The sequence below is a fragment of the Conger conger genome, chromosome 8 (assembly GCF_963514075.1).
Source record: "Conger conger chromosome 8, fConCon1.1, whole genome shotgun sequence".
In the NCBI taxonomy this organism is placed as follows: domain Eukaryota; kingdom Metazoa; phylum Chordata; class Actinopteri; order Anguilliformes; family Congridae; genus Conger; species Conger conger.
Genome location: NC_083767.1, coordinates 55,542,729 through 55,566,204, shown reverse-complemented (window position 1 = coordinate 55,566,204; position 23,476 = coordinate 55,542,729). Strand labels below are relative to the sequence as shown.

Sequence of the window (23,476 nt, the reverse complement as noted above, 5' to 3'; positions counted from 1 at the left end):
ATCATGGCTCCAAAAGATGACATTTTCAGTGCACTTTGAGGGCGAACCTAAGAGCAGGTGCTGTTCTGTGCATTTCCAGCATTGGCCTCTAGGGGTTGCTAAAACACCCTAGTCACAGAGCGTGGGCACTAATGAGTGATCACCTCTGCTTTAAAACAAGTTGGCATAACTTTGTGCTGTCTCCCAGTGGAGACTATCAACACTGTTTTGCCAGGTTACTGCAGGGCTGTGGCTAATGGGGGGGGGGGGGGGGGGGGGGGGGGATTGGTGTTTTTCACGGTTTAGGTCTGTACTGTGCTCCCAGTTATTTAACTTTCTCATCAAAATCTACCCCACACACATATACACACACACACACACACACACACACACGCGCACACACACACCCCACCCTTTCTCTCCCCTAGCCAAAAATACAAGTGGCCCCGGGCAAGCTGATGAGGCAGATATGATCAGGGGGAGGCAGAAAGGCCTGGGATTGTGTGACTAGATGGCTGATGCCCTTCAGTGCCAGTTCAGCATGATTTATCAGTCCTATCTATTCGCTAAAATGGAGTCTAGAGGTGGTGGCGGGTGGTAGCGTGTGGGGTTGAGCGCTGGAGGGGGTGCCTCGGAGCCTGGATCCAGCTGTCACGCCAGGGGCCTGCTCACCGGAGGCCGGGAGGAGACACCCGCGACGCTTCCCGCTAAGACGAGATGCTTTCTGGTCCGAATCATAGAACCCCACCCCTCCCTCCCTCCCTCCCTCCCTTCCCCCCCCTGGAAGGGTAAATAAAGCCTCTTGTCCTTCTTTTGTGGGTTTGTTTGTTATTTTGATGCGGCTAGCGACACGTGAAATCCTTTCTTCGCGAAAGGATGAAAAAAAAGAAGAAGAAAGAGGCTGAAGCCGCGCCGGCTTTGTGTGCCGTAGTGCTGCAAATGAGAAGGGGAAGGTCTGCGTGAAAGGACGGCTCTTTGCCGGCAGGTCAGGCGTAAGGCGGCTGATTCGCTGGCTAAATAAGAAGAAAGGGAGAACAGGTTGTTTTGCCATTAAGAGGAAAGTGATTAAAAGCACTGGTACATCTGAGACGCTCGCAAGGGGCGCTGTACGGGGAAGGAACAGCGCTGTGGAACGTGTCAGAAGATATGCTGGACTTTGGCGGGCTCGTGGACTGTGTCTGAGTGCCACCCCTCTCTTCTCCTCTTTCTTTAAAACAGTTCACTGCCTGTACCCCTACCCCCTTAAGCAATCAATCCACATCTCACATTTTTCTGACAGACATTCATGGTTTGTGGCTCGCGTTGCAATGAAATTGTCCCTCATTAGCATACCATTAGGGGGGACTTAGCTTCATATAACTGAGTTCCTCGTGTATTCAAGGATTCTATCTAGACTTTTTTTTTTTTTTTTTTGAAAATGCAACCATTTCGTGAAACGGTTTTACCGAGGACAGAAGAAATGGAATTCAAAGAATACAGCTGCCTCATTAATCTGCTCATACAATTGTTTGCTCAATGAAAAGTAATCTACAAAATGGCCTCATAATGAGATAAACAAAATGGTACACAGTTGGAAATGCACACGCACACGCAGGCGCGCGTGCGCAAGCACACACGCGCGCGTTAACAACTTGGTAATAAAAGCCATGCCTGCTTGTTTCATGAAAACATTTTAAGCATAGGAACCAGGAGAGGAAGGCGACCGACGCCATTGTATAGATTAAGGAGAGGCTAAGACATCAGTGAAAGACAGATGCTTGGGTTTATGGCATTTACAACGTAATGTATATGAAATAGCTTTTTATGTGAGCAGGACTGTGATGATGTTTTTCCGGATGATTAGTTATTGAAGGGGCTGAGGCTTATGGGGGGGTTCTCTGTTCGGGAAAGCATTCCGCAGCAGCGTATTTTATAATTTAGCTCGCAGATGTGATGCTTACTCATTCAGCATAATGTAATGGAACTACAGATCGATCAGTCTTTGCTTTTTACCCCGAACATGTGATCAAATGTGTTTTGTGTTCCCCCGATAACATCTACCAACGCTGACTGCTGCTGGTGTTTATTTTGCAAATTTATGCTGACATTTCAAAGCGCGGCACCAGTAGATGTACCAGTTCAGCAAGGATGGCTGAATTATCATACCGGGCCGCGCTGTAGATCTAGTTTCTTTTTTTTCTCGAACCATTAAAAAACATTGCTGTTCATTGCCATGCCTTTGTGCGTGCATATATTTGCACAGTTTCATCAGATTATATTATTTATAAGTAATCTCTCTAACAAAACACAAAAGTGCGTTAATATTCAGCTTCAGCAGTAACGCGTGCCTCAGAGAGGCCCCCGCGTCGTCAAGTGGCTGTCAATTTGGTTTGGTGGCTCGGGCCTTCACTCCGTCTCTCTGAAACACTCCAGCGCTCTCCTGCATGTTCTCTGGCTCCGAGGGCAGCCTGTCCTGTTTAAACAGCGCTTTATAAAGTTTAAAATCCAGGAGGCATAAACAAATGTATTCACTAGCAGACACGGTTTAAAAAAGAAAAAAAAGAAAAAGAGCAGAGCAGGGCGGGGCGGGGGGGAAGGCGGTTTAAGGAAGAGAGGAAAAAAAAAGAGCACTTGCAGCCGGCAAACGGTCCCCCTAGGGCATGTTTGGAAAAGAGCAAGTTAACATCTTCTGGTTGTTGCTTGGCTAGCTTTCTCCAGCCTGTCCCTGAAGTAGAAAGCTGCTGATTCTCAATGAGCCAAGGATTAGAGGCGCAGTACTTTGTAATCACGCCCACCTGAGCTGAGGCATGTGCTGCATTATCCACATCATATTGGAGACACGGCCTGTGTGCCAAGCCCGCAGCCTCTCCTCTCTGCCCGCGCCAGGACTCCCAGTGAGAGCCGGGGATGTGCTTTTGGTGGGGTGTTTGTGCTTTCTCTGTGTTTGTGTGTGTCTGTGTCCGTGTCCGTGTGTGTTTTTTTTTTAATTTTATATATGTGTGTGTGTGTGTGTGTGTATGTGTTTGTCTCTCTGTCTGTCTGCCTGCCAGTGTGTGTGTGTGTGTGCGTGTGTTCCTGTGTGCTTTTTTTTATATGCACGTGCACACATGCGTGTGTGTGTTTGGATCTGCATAGGTCAGTGTGTATGTGAAGTGTGTGTCTGTCTGTCTGTCTGTCTGTCTGTGTGCAAGCATTTCTCTGTGTGTGAATAATGAGTGAGTGCCTTGGCTAATTATATAAAATCTTTCAGTTCTATCACAGGGGCAGACTGTTCTTTCTGCTGAAATGGGAGCAGAATTCTGAAACAGGGGAGTCGGCTAATGTTCCTCTGTTTGAGGCTGCCCTCCACGCTTATGATGGAATATATGACCCGTGATCCAGCATCCATTTCGGTGCAGTCAGGGACCGTGCATGCTGGGCATGTCCCTTATTATCAGCATGCTTCCTCCTTTATTAGGCTGGGGCTGGGTGCGTGTTAAACCTTTCACTGGTGAGGATTTCCCCTCCCTTCTACGGTGCTGGCTGGCGAGGGGTGGGGTGCAGGGGTGTGCTTTTGGCTTGCTGGGAAAGGCACCACTTCCGGAAATTTCCCCCCGAGCTCCGACACTAGCACAGCCCGGAGCCGAGCTCCGAGCTGTCACGCTTTCTGAAAAGATCAGATTGTGGTGTTTACATGCGCTGAATGGCCAGCCATAGTACTGCCTTTTCTCCAGCGCTGGCTATTTTTAGTCCGGGACTAATCTGCTTTAAAAGCTTTTCAGGGCTACTTCTCTTTAACCTGGCTGGACAAGCTAAGCCAATAAGCTCTGCCATCTGATTGTTTCCTTCCTATGAGAAGGCAAAAGTGGACCGAGCATCGCTGCTATTAGTTTGTTACGGGCGGGAATTAAAATGGAGGATCCCAGGAACGCTTTGTCCTTATGCAACCAGTGTAAAACCACGGCTGCATCCTGCCTGCATGCAAAACAGATGGAAATCTATGGCGAGATGTGGGATCAGGCTCGTGTGATCCCCCTCTTCCCTCAACAGTAAAGGATATTGATCAGGGGTGTGGACACTGGGTCACTACAGTATCTTGGTGGGGGTAAAAATAAATCTAATGATGACTATTCCCAGCCTCATGAGCTGTTCAGTCTTCAAAGTATTACCCAGAATGCTTCATATTTTTAGTACTTCTTCTTCAGCATACTCAGGACTTATTTTTATTTGGCTGGTCCTATTTTGCATTTTCCTTCTCTATTTCCTGGGCTTTTTTAGTGAGAGAATACTGCTCTAATAGCTGCTTTGTCAAACAGGATTTCTTTTGCCATAGAATTCAAGTTCAATTGTGATGATGAATTTTCTATTACTTGTATGACTTAGCTTTGCAGTTCACAATCACACATCCCAATGGCCCAGTTGGAGCCTGTTTCAAACAAAGATAGAAAAACTTCTGCCTGCATTTTACTCTGGTATATTCCTTGAACTAATTGCATATATTCTTACAGTACGTTAAAATAAATTGCCTGAAAATAAATTGATCAAACCTTTGCCGAAATGCCTACAGGATTTTACAGTCTGCATTTTGTGTACTGTCAGAGATGTAACATACTGTCATCTAATACACGGGATTATTGTCACCTGAAGCATACAGCGTATCAGTTTTATAACACCTTCCTACAGCATTCTGATATTTAAAAAGAGTTTCAGGAATGTTAATAGAATTTATTAACGCAGCTTTTTTTGGAAGTTATGTGGGCAGTAACATATTTTATTCCTAGAGGACACAAATTGAATTCAAAAGTACATGCCAATGGAATGTTAAATGCACAAAGTATAATAATTACTCGTATAAAAAAATTCAGTGCATCCCACCTCTGAAATTTGTCATTATATTATCACACTAGCAATCTTCCTTTTCAGAGCGAGTAGAGTAATTGAAATGGAGAGAGCAAGGCAATGCTATGTTTGTTTAATGATTATCCATTGTGTTGCTTACAAAAAGCTTTATTGACATCTTGATGGAGACAGAAGGACAATATCGCAACCTTAAGGCGAGCAGGGAGATAAATCCAAACCCTGTGGCCTCTGTTGGAATATACCATCAGCGTGTATCGTTATTCGTGTACGCGTGCGTTTGATTTTTCCAAAACCGATTTCTCCCCTTCATATGCAATCCTGCGTTCTTTGTTTGATGCTAAAGAGGACCACTCCACTGCACAGCTCCATTCATCTTTCCATTCCCAGCTTCTGAACAAATATAAATATCTGTGGTCCTATACAAATGGGCCAGCGTTTTTCAAAAAAAAAAAAAAAGTCCGCCATATTTACTGCACGGAATGAGCACCGCGGTCTGAAAAAATGCAATTAGAAGGTCTATGAAATCTAGTCGAGTAATCCCTTTTACAAAGTCAAGGCCTCCGTGTGCTTGCCTCCAGTAGCATCCTACCCAGAACAAAAAATGTCAAGGTAAAAGGTAATGCGTTTATTTAGTAATCAGCAAATAGCTTTTATGTAGTCTGTAAGTGCTGAGGTCTGGATGCTGATAAGATCATTTGCTTTCAGGTGTATTCTCCATATTATACTCCGCATTGAGTGTAAATTGAATAGCGTGACCTTTTGATACTGAATCAAATTTACTGCATTTCCAAAGATTCTGTGGTTTCAATTACCATAAATTTTTGATATTGGGTCCATAACCCCATAGACCAGTTCCTGCATAACAATGTCTTATCATTTTGTCCCGTTAAGTGATATCTTCTTTTGCCTTACTCACGCCAGCATCCTCCCCTTCTGAACTCGACGTGACAGATGGAAAGCTTTTGAGGTCTGATGAGCCTAGTAGTGTCTGAAAGGTCACTCTGCATGAGGTTAACTGAGTGCCCGGTTAGGAAGGAATTTAGCAAATCTGCTCTTGTCAGATGCTTGCAAACCTCCACAAAAAAAAAAAAAAAAACATTTTCTATTCCCAGCTAATTTTAATTTGTTTATACCATCGACAAGATGAGATCAAAGATGGCAATACTTTGATAATCATGCACTAAGATGCAACATGACATTATCTAGTAAACAAATTGAAAATTTCTCTCCATTTAGAGTGTACCTTCTCAGAATTTTAAGGGGTGCTTACTAGTACTTATTTGATGGCTACTTACGCAAGCAGTTATTTGCATAGCATTTCAAATCATGCACTTCGAGGGCCGTGTTTTTCCATATTTATCCGTTAGACTTGTTGATATATAAAGGGTGAATCTCAAAACTATTAATATAAACCGTTGCGTTTTGTCCCTTCGCCTGGCTTTGCTCATGCAACAGAAAAAAAAAAAAAAAAATAGAAAAAAAAGAACAACACCAAGGAATCTCAAACAAGGTAATGTTTCATAATGACTTTTTAAAAGAAGCCCCAGGCTTCTGCCACATGGAAAAAAAAAACCCTAAACAAAGCCAGTGTGCAACAGCCTTAGATACCAGTCCTCCATGCACTATTTTCATTCCGCTCATTATTTCTGCAGTCTGAAGTGTCCCCTGGGTTTGGCACTTTTGTAGTCGCTTGTGACTAATCCTCTCGACAAATTCTAGTCGCTTGAGATCTGCGGTTGTCGTCAGCTAAGGTGGGTGGACAATTTCGGGCCCCGGGGGGGGCGGCTTGGCCTTCTGTTCCTCTCCCTCTCCTAACCCGCCGGAGGAGGCTGGGAAAACACCGTCTCTCAAAATTGCCTTTTAAACAGTCTCGCTTCTCCGGGTTGCACCAGGCTGGCCATTTCAAGTTTTCCCAACAAGACCTCGAGTCTACAAATCAAACACTTCCACAGCACTTTTTTGTGTTTCCTTTCCCCCTCCCGTGCCACAGCTGCAGGCTCCTGAACTGGATCTTTACATAATTCTGTACTGCTGTCAAGGCATATCTCTGCCTGCTGGCTCCTAAATTTGTGCTAGAAAGTTCTACTCGGAACTTATTTAACACTCGCGCACACACCTACAGGTGTCGGCATCAGCAGTTTTGAGCCAGCCTGGCTCTTTCCCTGGCTGGTTAGGTCAGGTGGGGACCTAATTGTGGCAGCTGGGACACGGGCCTGCGGTGGGGACATCACAACATATTTATACGCCGACCTTCGAGGTCTGCAGTGGAACGGGCCCTTTGCGAACCGCGTGTAAAACAGGAGCAGCGTGCGTAGGCCGGAGGAAGCTTTTCCCTCCGAGCCCTGATGCGTCCGACGGCCCTCCGATTCGGTTTATCCCCCAGCGGATCAGCGGATCAGCGGACTGTTAATTAAACCCTGCCAGTCGCAGTTTTATCTGTGCTCCACGCTATCATTCAAACTGCCAAATTGAGACATAATGCAGAATCTAGTTGTTGGTCGATTTTAATGGGGGCCGGCCCCACGTGGGAAGGGCCGGTGTCCCTCAGTTCAGGTGCGGGGGTCCAGGTTACGGGCGCTCGCTTGCTCTTTTCTCGGCCGGCTCTCCCTGGCCGCTCGCGGACGCGTTGTGATGTGGCCCTCTCACTCCCGACAGGAAGAGGCGCGCCGTCGACGAGTCGTGTTGTGGCATTAGTCAGCCGGATTTGAAATTGCCTGAAATCAGCAGCTCGGTTCACCACGGGCGCTGGCATTTAAGTCGTCTGCGGAGGTCTGCTTCTGTCTCTCTTTATCTGGGGCCGGCAAGCCCGGGCTGAAGAGATGCGGAATGTCAGCGCGCTCAGAAATTCAGAGCAGGACGGGAGGCGGAGACTCGGCCCGGGCACCCACTCGGGGAACGGGCGCGGCACACTGACGCCACGGGTGTGGGGAATGGCTGCCACTGTCGCTAACGCTGATTCCGCTAACGCTAATGCTGCTGCTGCTCCCAGTGGGTTTTGCTAACGCTAATGCTGCAGCTGCTCCCAGTGGTTTTGCTAATGCTAATGCTGCTCCCAGTGGTTTTTGCTAATGCTAATGCTGCAGCTGCTCCCAGTGGTTTTTGCTAACGCTAATGCTGCAGCTGCTCCCAGTGGTTTTGCTAATGCTAACGCTAATGCTGCTGCCGCTGCCACCCCTTAGTTCTGCCAATGCTAATTCTGCTGCCGTCATCTCCGGCTCTGCTAATGGCTAATGCTGCTGCTGTCATTCTTGCTGCTGTTGCCGCGGGGGAGCTGTTGTTTTTTCGGTGGGGTCAGGAAAAGTTAATCCGCAAAGTAAGGAATGCCTTGGCATGAACTTGAGCGACTGTGCTCTCTGAAGTGTCAGCGTGCTCGGCTCAGAGGAAGGGGAGCTGGCAGTGGGAGGGGGAGGGGGGATTGTGGGTAGTGTGGAGGGGGGGGGGGGGGGTTTGGGCATTGGCATTTGAATAATTTGAGACGCTCCCGAGCCTCCTATCTGGACAGAAAATGAGATTGCCCTCTTGCTCCGGAGGCGAGTCCATTATTAGTCCGGTTGAGCGCTGGCAGACTTGACAGTTTTGTATTTCTCTTTATAATGTATGGTGCGACTGACAGCGCGGGCGGCACGCACGGCTCTCTAAGAAGCTTAACATAATTATTGATCGCTGGCGTTACGGTTCTGAATGTGGTGATTCCTCGCTTTCCTGCGTTTAGCACCGGACAACCGTCCGTCCTGCTCACGGTGCGATCAGTCTCCCCCCCTCCCCGTTCACTCCCTGTCTCCCCCTCCACCCCCACCTCCCCGTTCACTCCCTGTCTCCCCCCTGCCATATGCCGTGTCTGTGCCACCGTTCAGTGTGTCAGCAAAGCTAACATTTTGTTGCGAGTGACTTTGATTTATTTCCTCTGAAATCTGGGGCCAGGGTAATAACGCAGAATGACATTATTTGTTTATCAAATCTAATGTGTTCCCTCCGTAGAGTTCAGCTGCGGCAAGCCGTGCCTCTAATTCTGGGGCCACTGTGATTAGGAAATCTGCCCACTCAGTTAACCTCATCCCGGGGACGGCTTTGAAATCTGAACATGAAAACGCTGCAATTAAATAGTCGCGATAGGAATTTAACCCAAGAAATGCTCTGCTCAAAGTATTTTCCTTCTGGCTGGGCGTGTGCAGGTGTTCATTTAGCAGTCTTTAACAGGACATAAACAGCAGTGTATACAGTACCTCACTTAATTTCGTGCTTGCCAGTTGAGATTAGATTTTGTAATATCTTTTTTTTTTTTTTTTTTTTTTTTTTTTTATAAAGCATTTAAACAATTCATTTAGATTTAATGTGTTTTTTAATGGTGCCCACAGACCACTTTGGCTGTCCGGTTCATTCTGTGTGTTTCAGAGTCTGGCTTTATTACTGTGACGTAATGTACAATGATTTTCATCCCTTCTCTCTAAAGGTTGTTTGTATACCGTACATGAAATCTGATCCCCGGCACTTGAGAGTTTTCCACAAAAAGCAATTAATACTACAATTAAATTTGCAATTTGCCTGGGAGTTCAAAAGTGTACATATAAAAAAATAAAAAACAGCCCTGTTATCGGTGCCGTGACTAATATCTAAAGGAACACAAAGGTACCGTGGAACTCCATAAAAGAGTTAAAGCAAGGACAATTTCAAAGACAACCTGTCTGCTAACAAAAGGCCCCACCTGATAATGAATGACTAGCCTGCACTTTCTTTCTCCAGAGAGTGAGGCAGGGAAAGGGAGAAGGAATGAGCTGCTCTCACTTGCCAGTATGTTTTATGGCTAATTGAACCATTTTGAGTAAAACAGCATGAATGGCACCCTTTAGAATTGAATTAGGTTAATATATTGTGATCTTACAATTAGCCCTGGATTGTTAAGATCTCTTTAATTCTGCGAGGTCCATTAACTATTCTGCGAGGGAGGGGGAGGGGGGCAGAGCGGGGGGCTGGGGGGCTCACAGAGACCATCCTTCTTTCCTTTTTTCCCTCTCAGCAGCTGTTACCTGAATCAATAAAGCGCACTTCAGTGTTGGGATGGGATGTTGATCCTGGCCCCTTCGGACACATATCTTACCGGCTTGTTTGGGCGGCGGATATCGCTGGGGTTTGCTGGAGGGGAGGGGAGGGTTCAGGGCTTTGGGCTGTGGGAGATGGAGCTAATTGAGTGGCGTGAGCAGGTCTTCAGATGGCGGAGTCATTAGATCCGGGTGGAGGCGGACTCCCCTGGACGTAGCGTTGTGGGGGTGTGAATGGGGGGAGGACGGGAGAGGGTGATGGGGTTGAACCGTCTCTCTCCCCTGCGCTCCTCTGTGGCTTTAAGCGCACTGCTGTTTGGGCACAGCCGGAGAGCGGATCCCCGGGAGCGGGAGCAGGATATTAAGTGCGATCCTGGCGGCTGCACATTAGGCTAATGAAACCGTAGCGCCGCGTCGAGGGCCCCGCCACAAACTTCCTGGAGCTGTGCCGTCTGAAGGTCGGGCAGCGAGGGAGGGGGGCGGTTGGGCGGGGGAGGGGGACGGGGAAGGTGCACCTTTCCTGTTTGACCTTTCGCCGCTGGTTTTGCCTCAAGGCCGCCGGAGTTTGCTATCAAAACTGCTCTTCGTTTACGGTAGCGGGATGGGGGATGTCAACATGAGCGGGTTTGTTTTGGGGTTTTAAATGACGAAGAACGAAAACACAGTCCAAAGTCTTTGCTTTGAAAGTATTTTTTTCTTTTCTTTTTTTTATCTTTTTTTTTTTTTTTAAGTGTAAACCAAACAGATGGTTAGCCATTAAAGGGAAGGGCCTAAATCATTGCTGTTATAATATCCAAGCTGGGAAACACTTTGTTGTGTTTTTAGAAGAGGCTCCTGGTATTTCCGCTGTTATCTACCTGCCCGGCAGTAGGGTCTAATAGAGTGAGGTGCAGGGAATCCGTCGATGGCGCTGCCTCCAGGGCTGTGCGCCGGCAATCTGAGACTCTTTGTTAGCGTTTAAACGGCGTGCTAATTTGTAGGAAAGCGTATCCTGCAGACTGTCGAACATCAGTGCCACGCTGCCCTACTTGGCATTTTTGTATTGCTCCGAAATAAGTTTCTCTCTATCATTTTGAGTCATTAGTGCGGAAGCGTGCAGCCAAATGAGAAATGTCATCCTGGCAGACCTCTAATTCGCATTTTCCACATTGTCAGTGGCAAATCAAATGCTTATTACTATATCTGTAATGGGATCCCCCCCCCCCCCCCCCCAAAAGAAACAACCGCTATCTTCATATTTGAAAAAGCTGCTTTCATGAAGAGGTATCTATCTGTGGTGGTCTGTAGTATTTCAGAATGATAAATTGGGTGGAAAGGAAAGCGAAGACCACGTGCACGTGAGACTTATTTTGAGGACCGCGCTGTTGGAGACGGTTCACTTTTAACTCGGTCATCCGTATGCTCTCACCAGCCCATGTAAATCCCATACTGTGCTTGAAAGGGTTCGCTCTTTTTTGGGAGTGCTTGGAAGCGTCCCAGAGTCATGAAGTGTTTATCTCTTCTGCCTTCGGTCCCGAGTGTTTTGTGTGGGAACTTCCAAGTGCTGTTTGCCATCCCCTTTTGCTCCACGAGCTTTTGCTTAAACCACACTTTCCCATTGTCCCGCCTCGCGCATGAGGGGACACCGTGGTTAATACGCGCCAGGCCTTATCCGGAATGGTAATGTCTTCCCACGTCGATATCTTCGGTGCCTTCCGATACTTAAAAAACCTCAGCTCCCCGGAATTAGCGCGGCTATAATTCTCCTTATCTGAGGATTTCTCGCAAACATCTTGTTGTCAAGCTGATCACTCTGTTCTGAAGGGAGAATTTGGGACTGAAGCAAGTTTTTACTGTATTGTTTTTCTTCCCTCACCACCCCCATCCCCCCATCCCCCAAACTTGCTGTATGTCAGCCTTGTTAATGGATTTCTAGGGGGAGATATTATTTTGGTCCAGTAAGCTGCATGCTTAATATATGAGTGGCAGATCTGACTCATGCAGGGAGAGAAAATAATAAAAAAACAGCACTGCAGATATTTGCTGAGGAGAAAAAAGAGAAGAATTTGGTATTAACAATGAGGCATGTTTCCCAGCGAGCTAGCGAGCAAAAGCGCAGAAAAACGAAAAAGCCCCAGCCCCTCTAAACTGTCCTATTTTTCCGTTGTTTTTGGTTTCCCCCTCCTAAGAAGATAGATGATGAAAATGAGGCCAACTTGCTGGCAGTGCTCACAGAGACCCTGGACAGCATCCCGGTGGATGAGGACGGATTGCCTTCCTTCGAGGCCCTGGCAGATGGGGACGTGACCAATGCCAGCGACCAGAGCTGTCCCTCCACGCCTGACGGCTCGCCCCCTACCCCGGAAACCGAGGAGCCATCTCTAGTAAGTTCTTCTCCTCCCCCCCGCCCCCGAAAAATACATGAGCGGCCGCCCCCAATGCCCACCAGGTGCACACGTTTTTTAATGTGAGCAGACCTGGGTCAAATACATACTGCAATTGTTTTATATTCCAGTACTTTTCTGTGCTCTGTTTGATCTTGTGTGGTGCAATTTAGCAAACCAAGAGGGCCAGGAGGTGGGGCTTTTCCCCCCCCCCAGAGTATTTCATAGCTTGTCTTGTGTATCGGAAGTGTAGAAAACAATTTGAATTCAAAACCATTACGTATTTGACCCAGGTCTGACGCTTAGTGCACAAATGGGCTGTGGAGAAGGGTCTGCTGTTACTCTTCCCCGGCAGTCTCCGTGTCTCTGTGAGCAGATCGAAGCCGCAAAGATGAAAGGAGAAAGTGGAGGTGAATTGGCATTACCGAGGTATTAGTTTCACCACACAGGATGCACGTGCTGCGACGGTTTTGGGATAAAGACACGTGAAACTCGGATGAATTCCCAGAAATCAAGATTCAGTGTAATGGTTAGGAGGGATCTCTTTTTCCATGGGCGGGTGCTTTGATCAGAAGAGGGCAGGGTGAAAAGAGCTGAGGTATTGCCAAAAATCGAAGTCTTATTTAAGCCAGGAAAGAGACATCTAAAAAAACCCTGGACTTCTGAACAAAAGGATGTATAAGCTGGAATGTTATTGTTGCCTTATTGCACATTATTGCATTATTGTGCAGCCCAGACACAAACCATTGTTCTTTTTACAAAAAATAAAGTAAAAAAAAAATAAAAATGAAACATTACAGGGCGAAGATGCTCAAAGGGTATCATCTCTTTCTGTATGCAGCATTGCATGCAAGGCCCTGAAAGCTGCTCGTTTGCCTTTTGAGCTGTGGCTTCGAGTGTTCTGTTTTCACTCTTGTTGTGTTTACTCTCTGCTGACCCCATATAATAGCAGCCGAACCGCACGTTCACCCACGTTATCGTTATTGCCCGCGGTGCAGAGTCACCTGTGTGCAAAACCATCGCACCTGTTGTGGAGACCCGGGTTCCCTGTCAGGTCCTCCTCTGCCGAGAAGGCGAGCACATTGCAGATCTGAGACAGTACGGGTTTGCGATGGTGGGGTTTTTTTTTTTTTTTTTTCTTCTTCTTGAAGACAAACCTAATTACCCAACACCCTCGGCGGCACAAAGACAAAAGCCCATCAGCCCTTCTCCGTGATGGTTTAATTAAGTGTGGTTGAGGACGCTTAATAGGACGAGCATGCCCGTCCCCGCGCGTAAACCCTCTCTTCCTCCTGTCTCGTCTCCGCAGCTGAAGAAACTCCTGCTGGCACCTGCTAACTCGCAGCTCAGCTATAATCAATACACAGGTGGCAAGACACAAAACCATGCAGCCAGCAACCACAGGAACAGACCAACACCTGCTGTCGTCAAGGTAACTCCCCGTTGTAGTGTTTACATGAAAAGCGGCTTCCGTGGGCCTCCGTGTTTTGCTTGTATCTTTAATTTCTGTCGCATGCTTGGAGCGCATTAAACGTGTTGGTCCCTCTGCCTCTCCCTCGTGCCATCTTATGGAGAAAACAAGGTGATTGCTGCCGGGGTTGGAAGTGCTGCACCGGGGTTGGCGTCTCATTAGCTGCTGCTGTATTCGCTGTTCATCTAAAGGGACACGGCGCCCCCCCCCCCCCCCCCCCTCCCCCCGCCATGCATATTGTGACTGATGGTTTGAACCAAAACCGTTAAATTAACTTAACTGCTGTCCCCGAATTGCACAGATGTTTGGTTTCAAGAGATGGAATATTTGTTGAATATAAAAGGGGAAATGCGGAATAGAGACATTTTATCATCGTGTCTTTAACGTTTATCCTTCTATGGAGCCATTTGGATACTGTATAAAGCGGCTGATTGTTAAGTGGTTGTTGTTGCTTTTTCTTCTTCTTCAGCATTACAGAAAAGCTGTAATTGGAACATTCCTGATTGTATTGTACTGTTCAACTACTAGAGTGACTATAATACTGTATAGTCAGATTGCACTGAAGATCTATAGTAACATGTAGGAACTTATTGTTAGTGCAGTGGAGCTGTGCAGACTCTGCTGACTGTAGCTTTTGGTCCCGTGGGGTGCTGTATAATTGGCTATTGCCCGGGGAGGAAGAGTTTAGTCCACAGGGTATTCTCTACCTCATCACGAAACAGCAATTACTTTTGTCGTTTGTGCACTTGTGGTTTGCATGCATGTAGCTGAGGTGATACGATGCAGAATGAACAGAACCGGTTTCCTGCACACATTTTTCAGGACATGTCAAAAGCGAAAAAGAATGAACAATTAAATAAATGAAGAATTAGCTGGTAATTAGCTGATTAGCTTGAAATCATCTGTATTTTTTTTTTCTTGTAAGTTAATGCTGCTTGTACCCACAGAACTAGGGGTTGATTATATTATTCTAATGCAAATTTGCTAGGCAGTACAAAATTATATATTTTTAAAACCAAATGGATTAAATTGCAGCCCACAAAATCTGTGAATATGAATAAAAACTAATAGATTGGAGCATTTTAAGGACACCGAAATGAGTTTCGCTCTTCTGCTGGGATTGCATTTTCTGAGATTTGTCCTATTTGGGAACTCCTGAGTTAAAAGCTTGAGTGTTTCTCATGTCCTCTCTCTCAGACAGAGAACCCCTGATTTTAAAAGTGAGCTTGATTGTTTCTCATGTGTCAGAGAGAACCCCTGATTTTAAAAATGAGGTTCAGTTCCTGATGTGTCACAGAGAACCCCTGATTTTAGAGTGAGGTTGAGTGTTTCTCCGTCCTCTCTCTGACGTTGAACCTCTGATTTTAAAAGTGAGGTTGAGCGTTTCTCCATCCTCTCTCTGACGTTGAACCCCTGATTTTAGAGTGAGTTTGAGTGTTTCTCCGTCCTCTCTCTCAGACGGAGAACCCCTGGACCTGCAAGCCGAGGGGCGGCTGTTCGCAGCAGAGCCGGCCAGTGAGACGCCCCTGCACCGAGCTGCTCAAGTACCTCACGTGCGGCGAGGACGACGTCCCGCACACCAAAGCCTGCGAGCCCAAGAGCGCCCGGGGAGGGGGCAGCACCGGCAGGGACAAGAGCGGAGGTGTCTGCCCGTCCTCTTCCTCGTCCTCCGCCTCGCCGTCATCCTCCTCCACCTCCTCCTTCTCCTCTCTGTCCTCCACCTCCTCCTCCACCTCCTCCTCCTCCTCCTCCAAGAAGAAGCCGGCTCCTGCGGGGCAGCCGCCGGCGCTGTGCCAGCCCCTCCAGCCCCAGCCTCCGCAGCAGCAGACCCAGCGAGGTGAGCGCCAGGCTGGGGCCGGGTGTTGTGTGGCCGCTGTGGGTGCCGGGGAGTGGAGAGGGTGCGTTCGCGGGGCCGGCGCCGAGGGACCCGGGTCCGAACCCACGGCACCTGCTCCTCCCGTCCCCCCGGCCCGTAGGAACGGCCGCGCCAATGCCCCCCCCACACTGGAGCGCAGGCCGTCCAGTGGAGAAGGAGGGCCGCCAGGTCCGCAGCCGGGCCTGGACGCCGGGCGCCTGGCAGCCGCTAGGTTCGTTAGGTACATGCATTCTTACTCTCTCCCTCCTAGAGAGATGGGTCAGTCAGGCAGCTGTGGCCGTTGCCGTGAGGAGGGAGGCGTTTCGGCTAGCGGACGCCCGGGCGGGGCCAGGCACACGCATTCGCAAACCGCGGCCGCCGTCCCGACAAAGGGGGAGGCAGGGCACCCTATTCTCAGCCGGCTGCTGTTGTCCAAGCGTAAGCCCGCCCATCGCCACGGTAACCGGCACCCAGCTGTTCTCTCCCGCACCGGCGGGGGCACCTGTACGGCAACCGCCCCCTCGGCCCCCAGAGGCAGTAGGCCTTCGGTGCGGGCCGCCGAGAGAGGTCTCAAAGAGACGTGGGCGGCAGGTCGCCGGGGCGAAAGACCGGTCAGGTGGCCCGCTCAAGAACTCCCCGCTCCTATAGTGACCGCGGGGCACTGCGGCAGTGAGCCCGGGGCGGGGCTGCAGGCGGGCTGGCTGGAGGCCCCCGTGGAGCAGGCTGGTTGTGTTGGGGACGATGTCGCTGAAGACGTGTTGGGCAGCCCCATACCGTGGCCCCAGGCACCCCAGAGCCCCCTCTTCCCAGACCCTGTTATTCCAGTAGGAGGCCTCAACCTCTCCGTCACACAAGAGCAGCACCTACACAGACAGGCACTCTGCGAGCCCCCTGACGGCTGGGTCCTTCCACTGTTAGGTAATCTTCTGCTGCATCCCCGCCCTCTCTCCCCCCCCCCCCCCCCGCCTCTCTCTCTCGCTTTAACCGCTTCCTGAGCCTGACTCCGCACTAACCCCCCCCCCATGCTAATTTGAACCTAACAGTCACTTTGAAAACAGTCAGCCAACTGCTCCCTCTATTCCAGGAGACAGCAACTTTCAAAAACAGGCTGCAGGGAGGTGATACACTTTCAATTCTCGCAGAGCGCTAGCTGGAGATTAAATATAGCGGGGAGGGAGGAGGATGTTATGTCTCGATACATTAAGGCATTTTTAAGTCAGCCAATTTCTGGCGAGATCAAGCTGGATGTTTGTATATGGAGTTGCTGCTGAGCACTGCTATAATGACATAGTTGTTTAACTGAAAGGCATTCCTTAGCTGCAGTTGGAGATAATCAGAGCCTCAGGCAACTGCACAAGCTTCCTTGACTGTTCTTTCTTCCTCTGCTGTCATTCTCTGCATGTTAAAATTGCTTTTAAAGTGTTATAGTCGGGTTTCATGCGGCATAATGTGCAATGTCTGTGCTTTTTTTTTTTTTTTTTTCTCCTTCTTTTTTTCTCCGTTTGGGTGAGCCGGTTAGTTGTGGACAGTTCTGAATCAGAATGCATATGCCATTACTTCATCCTGCCTCAAACAGTGATTTGCAATCCAAAAATGGGGTCTAGTCTGGTTTGAAGCCATTTACTCCCAAACAACTATGGAAAATATTCTAGTCATACGGGGGTTGGGTTTGAGACAACGCTGCTGTCAATGATCAAATCTGAGACTGATATGTACGGTAGATGGAACTGATGTGGCTCAGTGTCATCTAGTTAAATAATTACGCTCCTTTGTGTTCTACAGCCAAACCAACCACCTTGCCACTTCCTTTGACCCCAGAGTCTCCAAAGTAAGTGTGAGTTTTCCCACATTTTTAGACAACAAATCGAAAAAGGAAACAAACCAGACAAAGAAACAAAAAAAAAAAACTGAGAGGCATTTTGTAATTTCATTCCATTTGTAAAATCACTCAAAAAAAAAAAAAAGAAAAAAAGACCATCTTTCCCCCTCAGTACTCAAATATGTTTTGTTTTTGTGTTTCAGTGACCACAAGGGATCACCATTTGAGAACAAATCCATTGAACGCACATTGAGTGTGGAGCTGTCTGGAACCCCAGGTAAGGAGATGTTGGTTTTGGATAAATACAATATTTTGTTACAGAACTGCCATTTTGTGGTTCTTCGCGAGGGAGAAATATTCAAAATGGTGGACGCTGGAGCTGGACCAGTTTTTTTTTTTACTGTAATGGAAAACCGGAGCTCAGTGAAATAACCTTCTGAGGGTTAATTGGCTGTGCTGCTTCGGGGTTTCCCTTCCTTCAGCCTGATACTTCCATTAAAGTTCAGGGTTCAAGGTGAAGGAACGTTGTGCTCATTTTTATGTACCTTAATACTGAACACTCTCCCTTTTCCTCTCCCGGTTCACTGGAAACTTTGTCACTCCATCAAAGAGTTAATCGCCCTCTTCCATTGTCCCGTCTCGATGCTAATGCTCTTTGACTGCGATGTTCACTTATCCGATACATCACCGGCAAATGGATGTGGCATTAGTATTGTTTTAATTGGCTTTGCCACGTAATTCAGTTTGCTGATATTATCTGCGTCTTTTCAGACAATCTGCTAATTTCATTAGAGACATGAAGGTAATTTCCAATGTAAAGGCTGATATTTATGTGAATAGTGCCATTTTATGAATGAGGTCAGTGCCAAAGTGTATTATTTTTATTATTATTATTAATATTATTAATGTACGTACGTATATATTTATTCATAAGGGGGAAGGCTATAGGCAAAGGTAATTAAACCTAAATGAAATGAGTGGCAGTTGATGCTATAAAACAGAGAGCTTCAGCAGTTCTCTCTCTGCATGAATTATGCTGGCAATTATATCAGTATCCCACAAGCTGTGATTAATCATTCCGGGTCAATAAAAACAAAATGTCTGCCCTTTTACTCATAATGGCTCCTGGTGAATGGGCATTTTCATATTGTTCATGCGCCTCCAGGAAAGAGCCCTAAATATATTTGACTATTTTCTGGCATTCTTTTCCAAACCAGCTTGCCTGCCATACATTTTAAGGCACTATTTGTTAGGTAGTATTGATAGTTTAGCCGAATGGTGATGGTCATGGGCTTTTGTGAGCGGTTTTGATGCAGAAATCAGAAGGTGTTTGATGTTCCTTATCCTATCTGACGCAGGTTCCTACCCACAACCCGGCGTTCAGTGTCTCTGCGAGTGTGCTTTGCTCTAGCGTGTGTTTGTGCAGATGGGGGAGGCAAGGGGGCAGTGGGGGCAACTAGGCGATGGCTTTGTCAGGGTTTAAGTGAAGTCAGAATCTGTTAATATTTCTTTACTTCTACCAGTAGATTCGGCTCCTAGCCGGAATAAAATCCAATACGTAAATAGGTAATGTTCCACTCGCAGGAATCAGACTAAATCCCTATTGTTTTTAATCCCTGATCTATCCTTAGTTAATAAGGATATACCCTGACACTCACCCTTATCTAAGTGTTATAGGATTATACACTGGTAAAAGCCATTAGCGGGGAAAACACTTGGGAGATTGACTCTTTCAACTTACGGATTAGTTTATCCAGTGCCGTAACTACCCTGTCTAAAAATTACCAAACGCTAAGTCAACATTGTGTGAGTTGCTGTTTCCTGAGGGGGACCTATGAGGGGTTTTATGCTATTTTTATTTTTATACAGGGATTTGTGTGTCATTTGTGAAGAAAATTATTTTAATGTTTTACCATGTGGGTGGAAACTAGAGACAACTGAACCCACAGTACATGGAATTTTCCAGAAGGAGTTTTTTTTCTTTTCTGTCAGATATTTTACTGGTTAAGCAGATCGCTTTTTAATCAACAGCTGAGGTGCCGTTCTTTCTCTGCAAACGAGAAAGTCATTTCTGAGAGATAATTTCTACCGGCTTTTTCTGGACTATATTTTCACTGCATGTTCAATATTTTGTCCGTCACAAAGGAAGACCCGCGATGACTACTTCAAAGGTTGAGAGACGAGGGAAAGGAATGTGTATCTAAACTTAAGGATATTAATTTAACAGGCTTTTTATCGTACAAGTAGGCCAGGGAAGGCTGTTTTTCTAAAGATAGGCCCATCTCTGTAGATTTTACAGATCATCAAAGAGTAAACCGGTCACTCCCCAGCCCGCTCTGACATGCTTAGGCTGTGTGTCGTGGCAGGGGATCGCATTAACCGAGTGTGCGATTCGGGCTGAGGAATTGCCACGCTTAAAATACCAGCCGTCAAGCCGTAATTGGTGGAGCCTAATTCTGGCCGTTCCAAACGCAGATCCATTCTGGCTGTCTCGGTGTGTTAATAGATTGCCTGTATGCTGTAGTGTCTTCAATGGCACTTTCATGAGACCTGGGCTGGTATGCCTAAATATGCTTTCTTGTATAGCTTGAGCAATTGTTGTTACGGAAATCTCTCCGTAAGCTTTTAGCTAGTTATCAGTTTTCCCTGTTGCCGTTTACCACTGGGTAGCAAATACCTGAAGCCGAAGCTATTTTGATATTCCGTGTTTGTGCTTGTGTATCATTTTTCACCAAAAAAACGTGTGTACATTTATATAATTCTGACGTGTTTCAGAAACATTAATAGCCCGTACTTCATGGCCCCGCGTACGCGGTGTGCACAGATGGCGTTTCGGTTGCGAGACAGAAGTTCCTTGGCAGAACACCGCCTTCCACCCGTCCTTTGCAGCCCATTTCATCAATGTAATCGTAAATTTTTAAAAAAAATGGTGCCAGGGCACGGCTGAAATATCGCGTGAGCCGTGCCCCACATTGTTTGTTTGTCTACCTGGGGGGGGGGAGGGGAGGTGTCACGCTCTGTAGAAATCCGGAGAAGCAGCCACACCTGCGTTATAAGGCACAGTCACACAGTCCGGTGCGACCGGCCCGGGAGAACGGCACACAGGCCCATCGCTGTCGTGGCCCGCCCCTCCCTCCCCCTTGTAAGTGCCTCAGAAAGTGTCCGGAAAGCGGACTCCCTACACCCGATGTGACAGGCCGTTCTCGCTAATGGCTGCTGTTTGTAGCCCGCTGACCGAAAGGCCAGCACTCAAACAGACGGGGGGGAGGGAGGGAGGGAGATAAAAGAAGCACCAAAAAAAAAGGGAAAAAGGCAAAACTTTTGAGAAGAGGTCTGAATTAAATTCCAGAGAGGATTTGTGTGTTGTTTGTGTGAGTGCATTAACAATGCCATAAAGAAGCAGCTCTCAGGCCTTCACATATAATTGCCATCTGCCAGCAAATAAATCTGTCAGGATGGGCAAGGCCCTGGATGAGGGAGATATGTAGAGAATCCAGGAAGCAACAGCAGGAGGGTTGCCCAGTAGTCAGTATGTTTTCATTACGGGCTTAATATCACATTAGATTTAATGTAACAGTATTAAAGATTATTTTGGCTATAATAATGTAACTTGGACTCGGTGAATAGAACTACATGCAAAAAAAAAAAACGCGAAAAAAAAAACTATATATATACATTATATCTTCAGGATTTTGTATCTGAGTAAATTATTGTTTCTATGTGAGCGTTTTGGCCAGGCTTCTGTGAATATTATCCCTCTGAAGGATCTGGCAGTTAGTGCGATGCCAGTATGACCACAGACCTCAGTCTTTGTGTCTGCGGTTAATGCATGATTTTTCATGCGCGGGGATTTGCCAAGGTTAGGAAGGGGCGTAGCAGCCCAGCCATGTACTACCACGCTGTATTAAGTTACACAGGGCATTACATTAATCTGTCAAGATTGCAATAAAATACGGATCAGGATTAGGCGGAATGAAAGTGAATATTTTAATCAGCCCTGTGTGTCTACTGTCCGTAAACAGGCTGCGGGCAAATTATTATAATTCCATTCCGTTTTATTGCCCCTCAGGTTTGACACCACCGACCACGCCTCCTCACAAAGCCAGTCAAGAGAACCCTTTCAAAACATCGATCAAAACCAAGCTGTCCTCATGCACCTCGTCGACCCTGGCGAAAAAAGCGCGTCTGGACGAGCCCCCCTCCTGCGCGCTGAAGAGGGGCCCCGAGCAGACTGAGCTGTACGCCCAGCTGAGCAAGGTGTCGGCCCTGCCCCCCGGGGGGCCCGAGGGGTGCCCGGGCAAGCGGGGCGCCCCACGCGCTTTCGGCGACCACGACTATTGCCAGTTCATGAGCACAAAACGCCACCTCTCCTCCCTGGGTCTCTCGCTCGGCTGTCTGGAAGGCAGGCCCCTGGAATGCTGGGACGCGACCGCGCCTTCTTCCTCCTCCTCCTCCTGCTGGTCTTCCGCCCCTCCCTCTTCCTCCTGCTGCCCCTCGTTGGCGGGACAGTCGCAGGGCGTTTCCCCTGTGGAGCCCGAGCCCGCCCTGACCGGGGCCGGGCAGAACCAGGGTCACGCTCCACAGGCCGGGCCTCCGCCCGACGCTAACGCTAACGCTAACGCCGGCGAGCCCGGCAGGAGGAAGCTGCTCCGTGACCAGGAGATCAGGGCGGAGCTCAACAAGCACTTCGGGCACCCCAAGCGGGCCGTGTACGGCGAGGAGAAGCCGGCGGGGGGGGCCGTCCCTCGGCCCGAGGAGAGGGCATCCGGGGACGAGTGCCACTGCAAGCTGCCGGGATACGTGCGCCCGGGCCTGCCCCTGGAGGACGGCGAGGACGAACGCGAGCGCTTCCCCTACCCCTGGGAGGGCTCCCACCTGGACCTGCTCCTCCAGGGCTCCCCGTCCTGCTCGCCGTCCAGCTGCTCGCCGTCGCGGAGCTCCGTCTCCCCTCCCTCCTCGCTCTTCTGCTCCGCTCAGCGCTTCCTCTGGCCCCGCTCCCGCTCCCGCTCCCGCTCCCGGTCCCGGTCCGCATCCTTCCGCCGGCGGCGTTCCCACTCCCGGTCCCCCTTCTCCCGCTCCCGGTCCCGGTCTCCCGCCAGCCGCTCCGCTTCACGGTAAGGCCCCCGCCGTCTTTTGCGCCGGGATTTCGGGGGGGACCCCCCGTCAGGGCGGGCTGGAGCGGAGTGCGGTTAAATGTTGGATGAAAGGCAGCTGGCTTAGCCCGCCCGCAGCGGGAGTCGAATCTCGCAAGTAAACATCTTCCTTAGCCGTCATGACTGGTGTCAGCGTGAGCCGCAGAATTAAAGGGATGCGACACTCGAGTCTCTCCACACAGCTCCGAATAGGCCTTGTGTCTGTTGCGTGTGCGGAATGGAAAGTGGTGAATTGATTCTTTTTTTTTTGGAGAAAGTCTGTAGGGAGGGGAAGAGAACAGGGCTAAAAGCTGTGGTTATGAACCAGGCTGAGACTCATGCAGGCGGTGGGGGGCAGGGATGGGGGGGGACTTTGGGTTTTAGCAATGGGAGCCTCATCCTCCATCACCCTATTATTTGAGTCCGACCTCTCACGGGTATGCACTTTACAGAGTAACAGGCCGGCGTGCCCCCAAAATGTCCCATTTCCTCTTAAAACGGTGAGAAGGTTAAGGCGGCGTAATGAAGTGTAATGAGCGTGATTAGACTCATCACAGCCCAGGTGGGGAGAGCAGAGCAGGGCCCCCCGGCCGTCCCCCCCGACATGACTTCATCTCCTCCTGGAAATTAGGAATTTAATCGACGCCTCCTATTTACGTGGCGTTTCCCCGCATGTTTCCTAATGAGTCAGAGACCTCGGCGAACGGCGCCCAGAGCTGGGCACGGCCGCGCCTCCAGAGCTTTTACTACCTCGCATTGAAATTGGAGATGTGTCTCCCCCGCCCCCCCCCCCCCAAACACCCTTTCTCCATCCATGTCTGTGCACCTATATTTGATGGTGCCGTTTTTCTAGCTGCAGCTGTTGTTTTGCTTATCAGCGATCCCGTCTGTCTGGGAAGATGAAAGCCAGGCCAGGGAGCGTGGAGTCCTGGCCACGCTCCCCTTTGAAGACGGTTACGCATTCACAGCCTGTTGGAAGGCAATATTTACACTGTTGCCTTTG

General features: G+C 48.5%; 1 protein-coding gene across 6 annotated transcripts in view; it reads left to right on the top strand.

Annotated features, from left to right (window-relative positions):
- The window catches only part of ppargc1a (peroxisome proliferator-activated receptor gamma, coactivator 1 alpha), a 63,648-nt gene that overhangs the window by 5,626 nt on the left and 34,546 nt on the right, over positions 1-23,476 (top strand). For 2 of the 6 annotated variants that reach the window (XM_061251483.1, XM_061251482.1), the window contains exons 3-8: positions 12,002-12,196; positions 13,506-13,628; positions 15,126-16,440; positions 17,305-17,350; positions 17,545-17,618; positions 21,411-22,455. In XM_061251483.1, coding sequence (XP_061107467.1) covers positions 12,002-12,196; positions 13,506-13,628; positions 15,126-16,440; positions 17,305-17,350; positions 17,545-17,618; positions 21,411-22,455 — 2,798 coding nt within the window. The remainder of the gene's footprint in view (positions 1-12,001; positions 12,197-13,505; positions 13,629-15,125; positions 16,441-17,304; positions 17,351-17,544; positions 17,619-21,410; positions 22,456-23,476) is intronic. The other 4 variants (XM_061251486.1, XM_061251484.1, XM_061251487.1 and 1 more) reach the window with 4 other exon arrangements.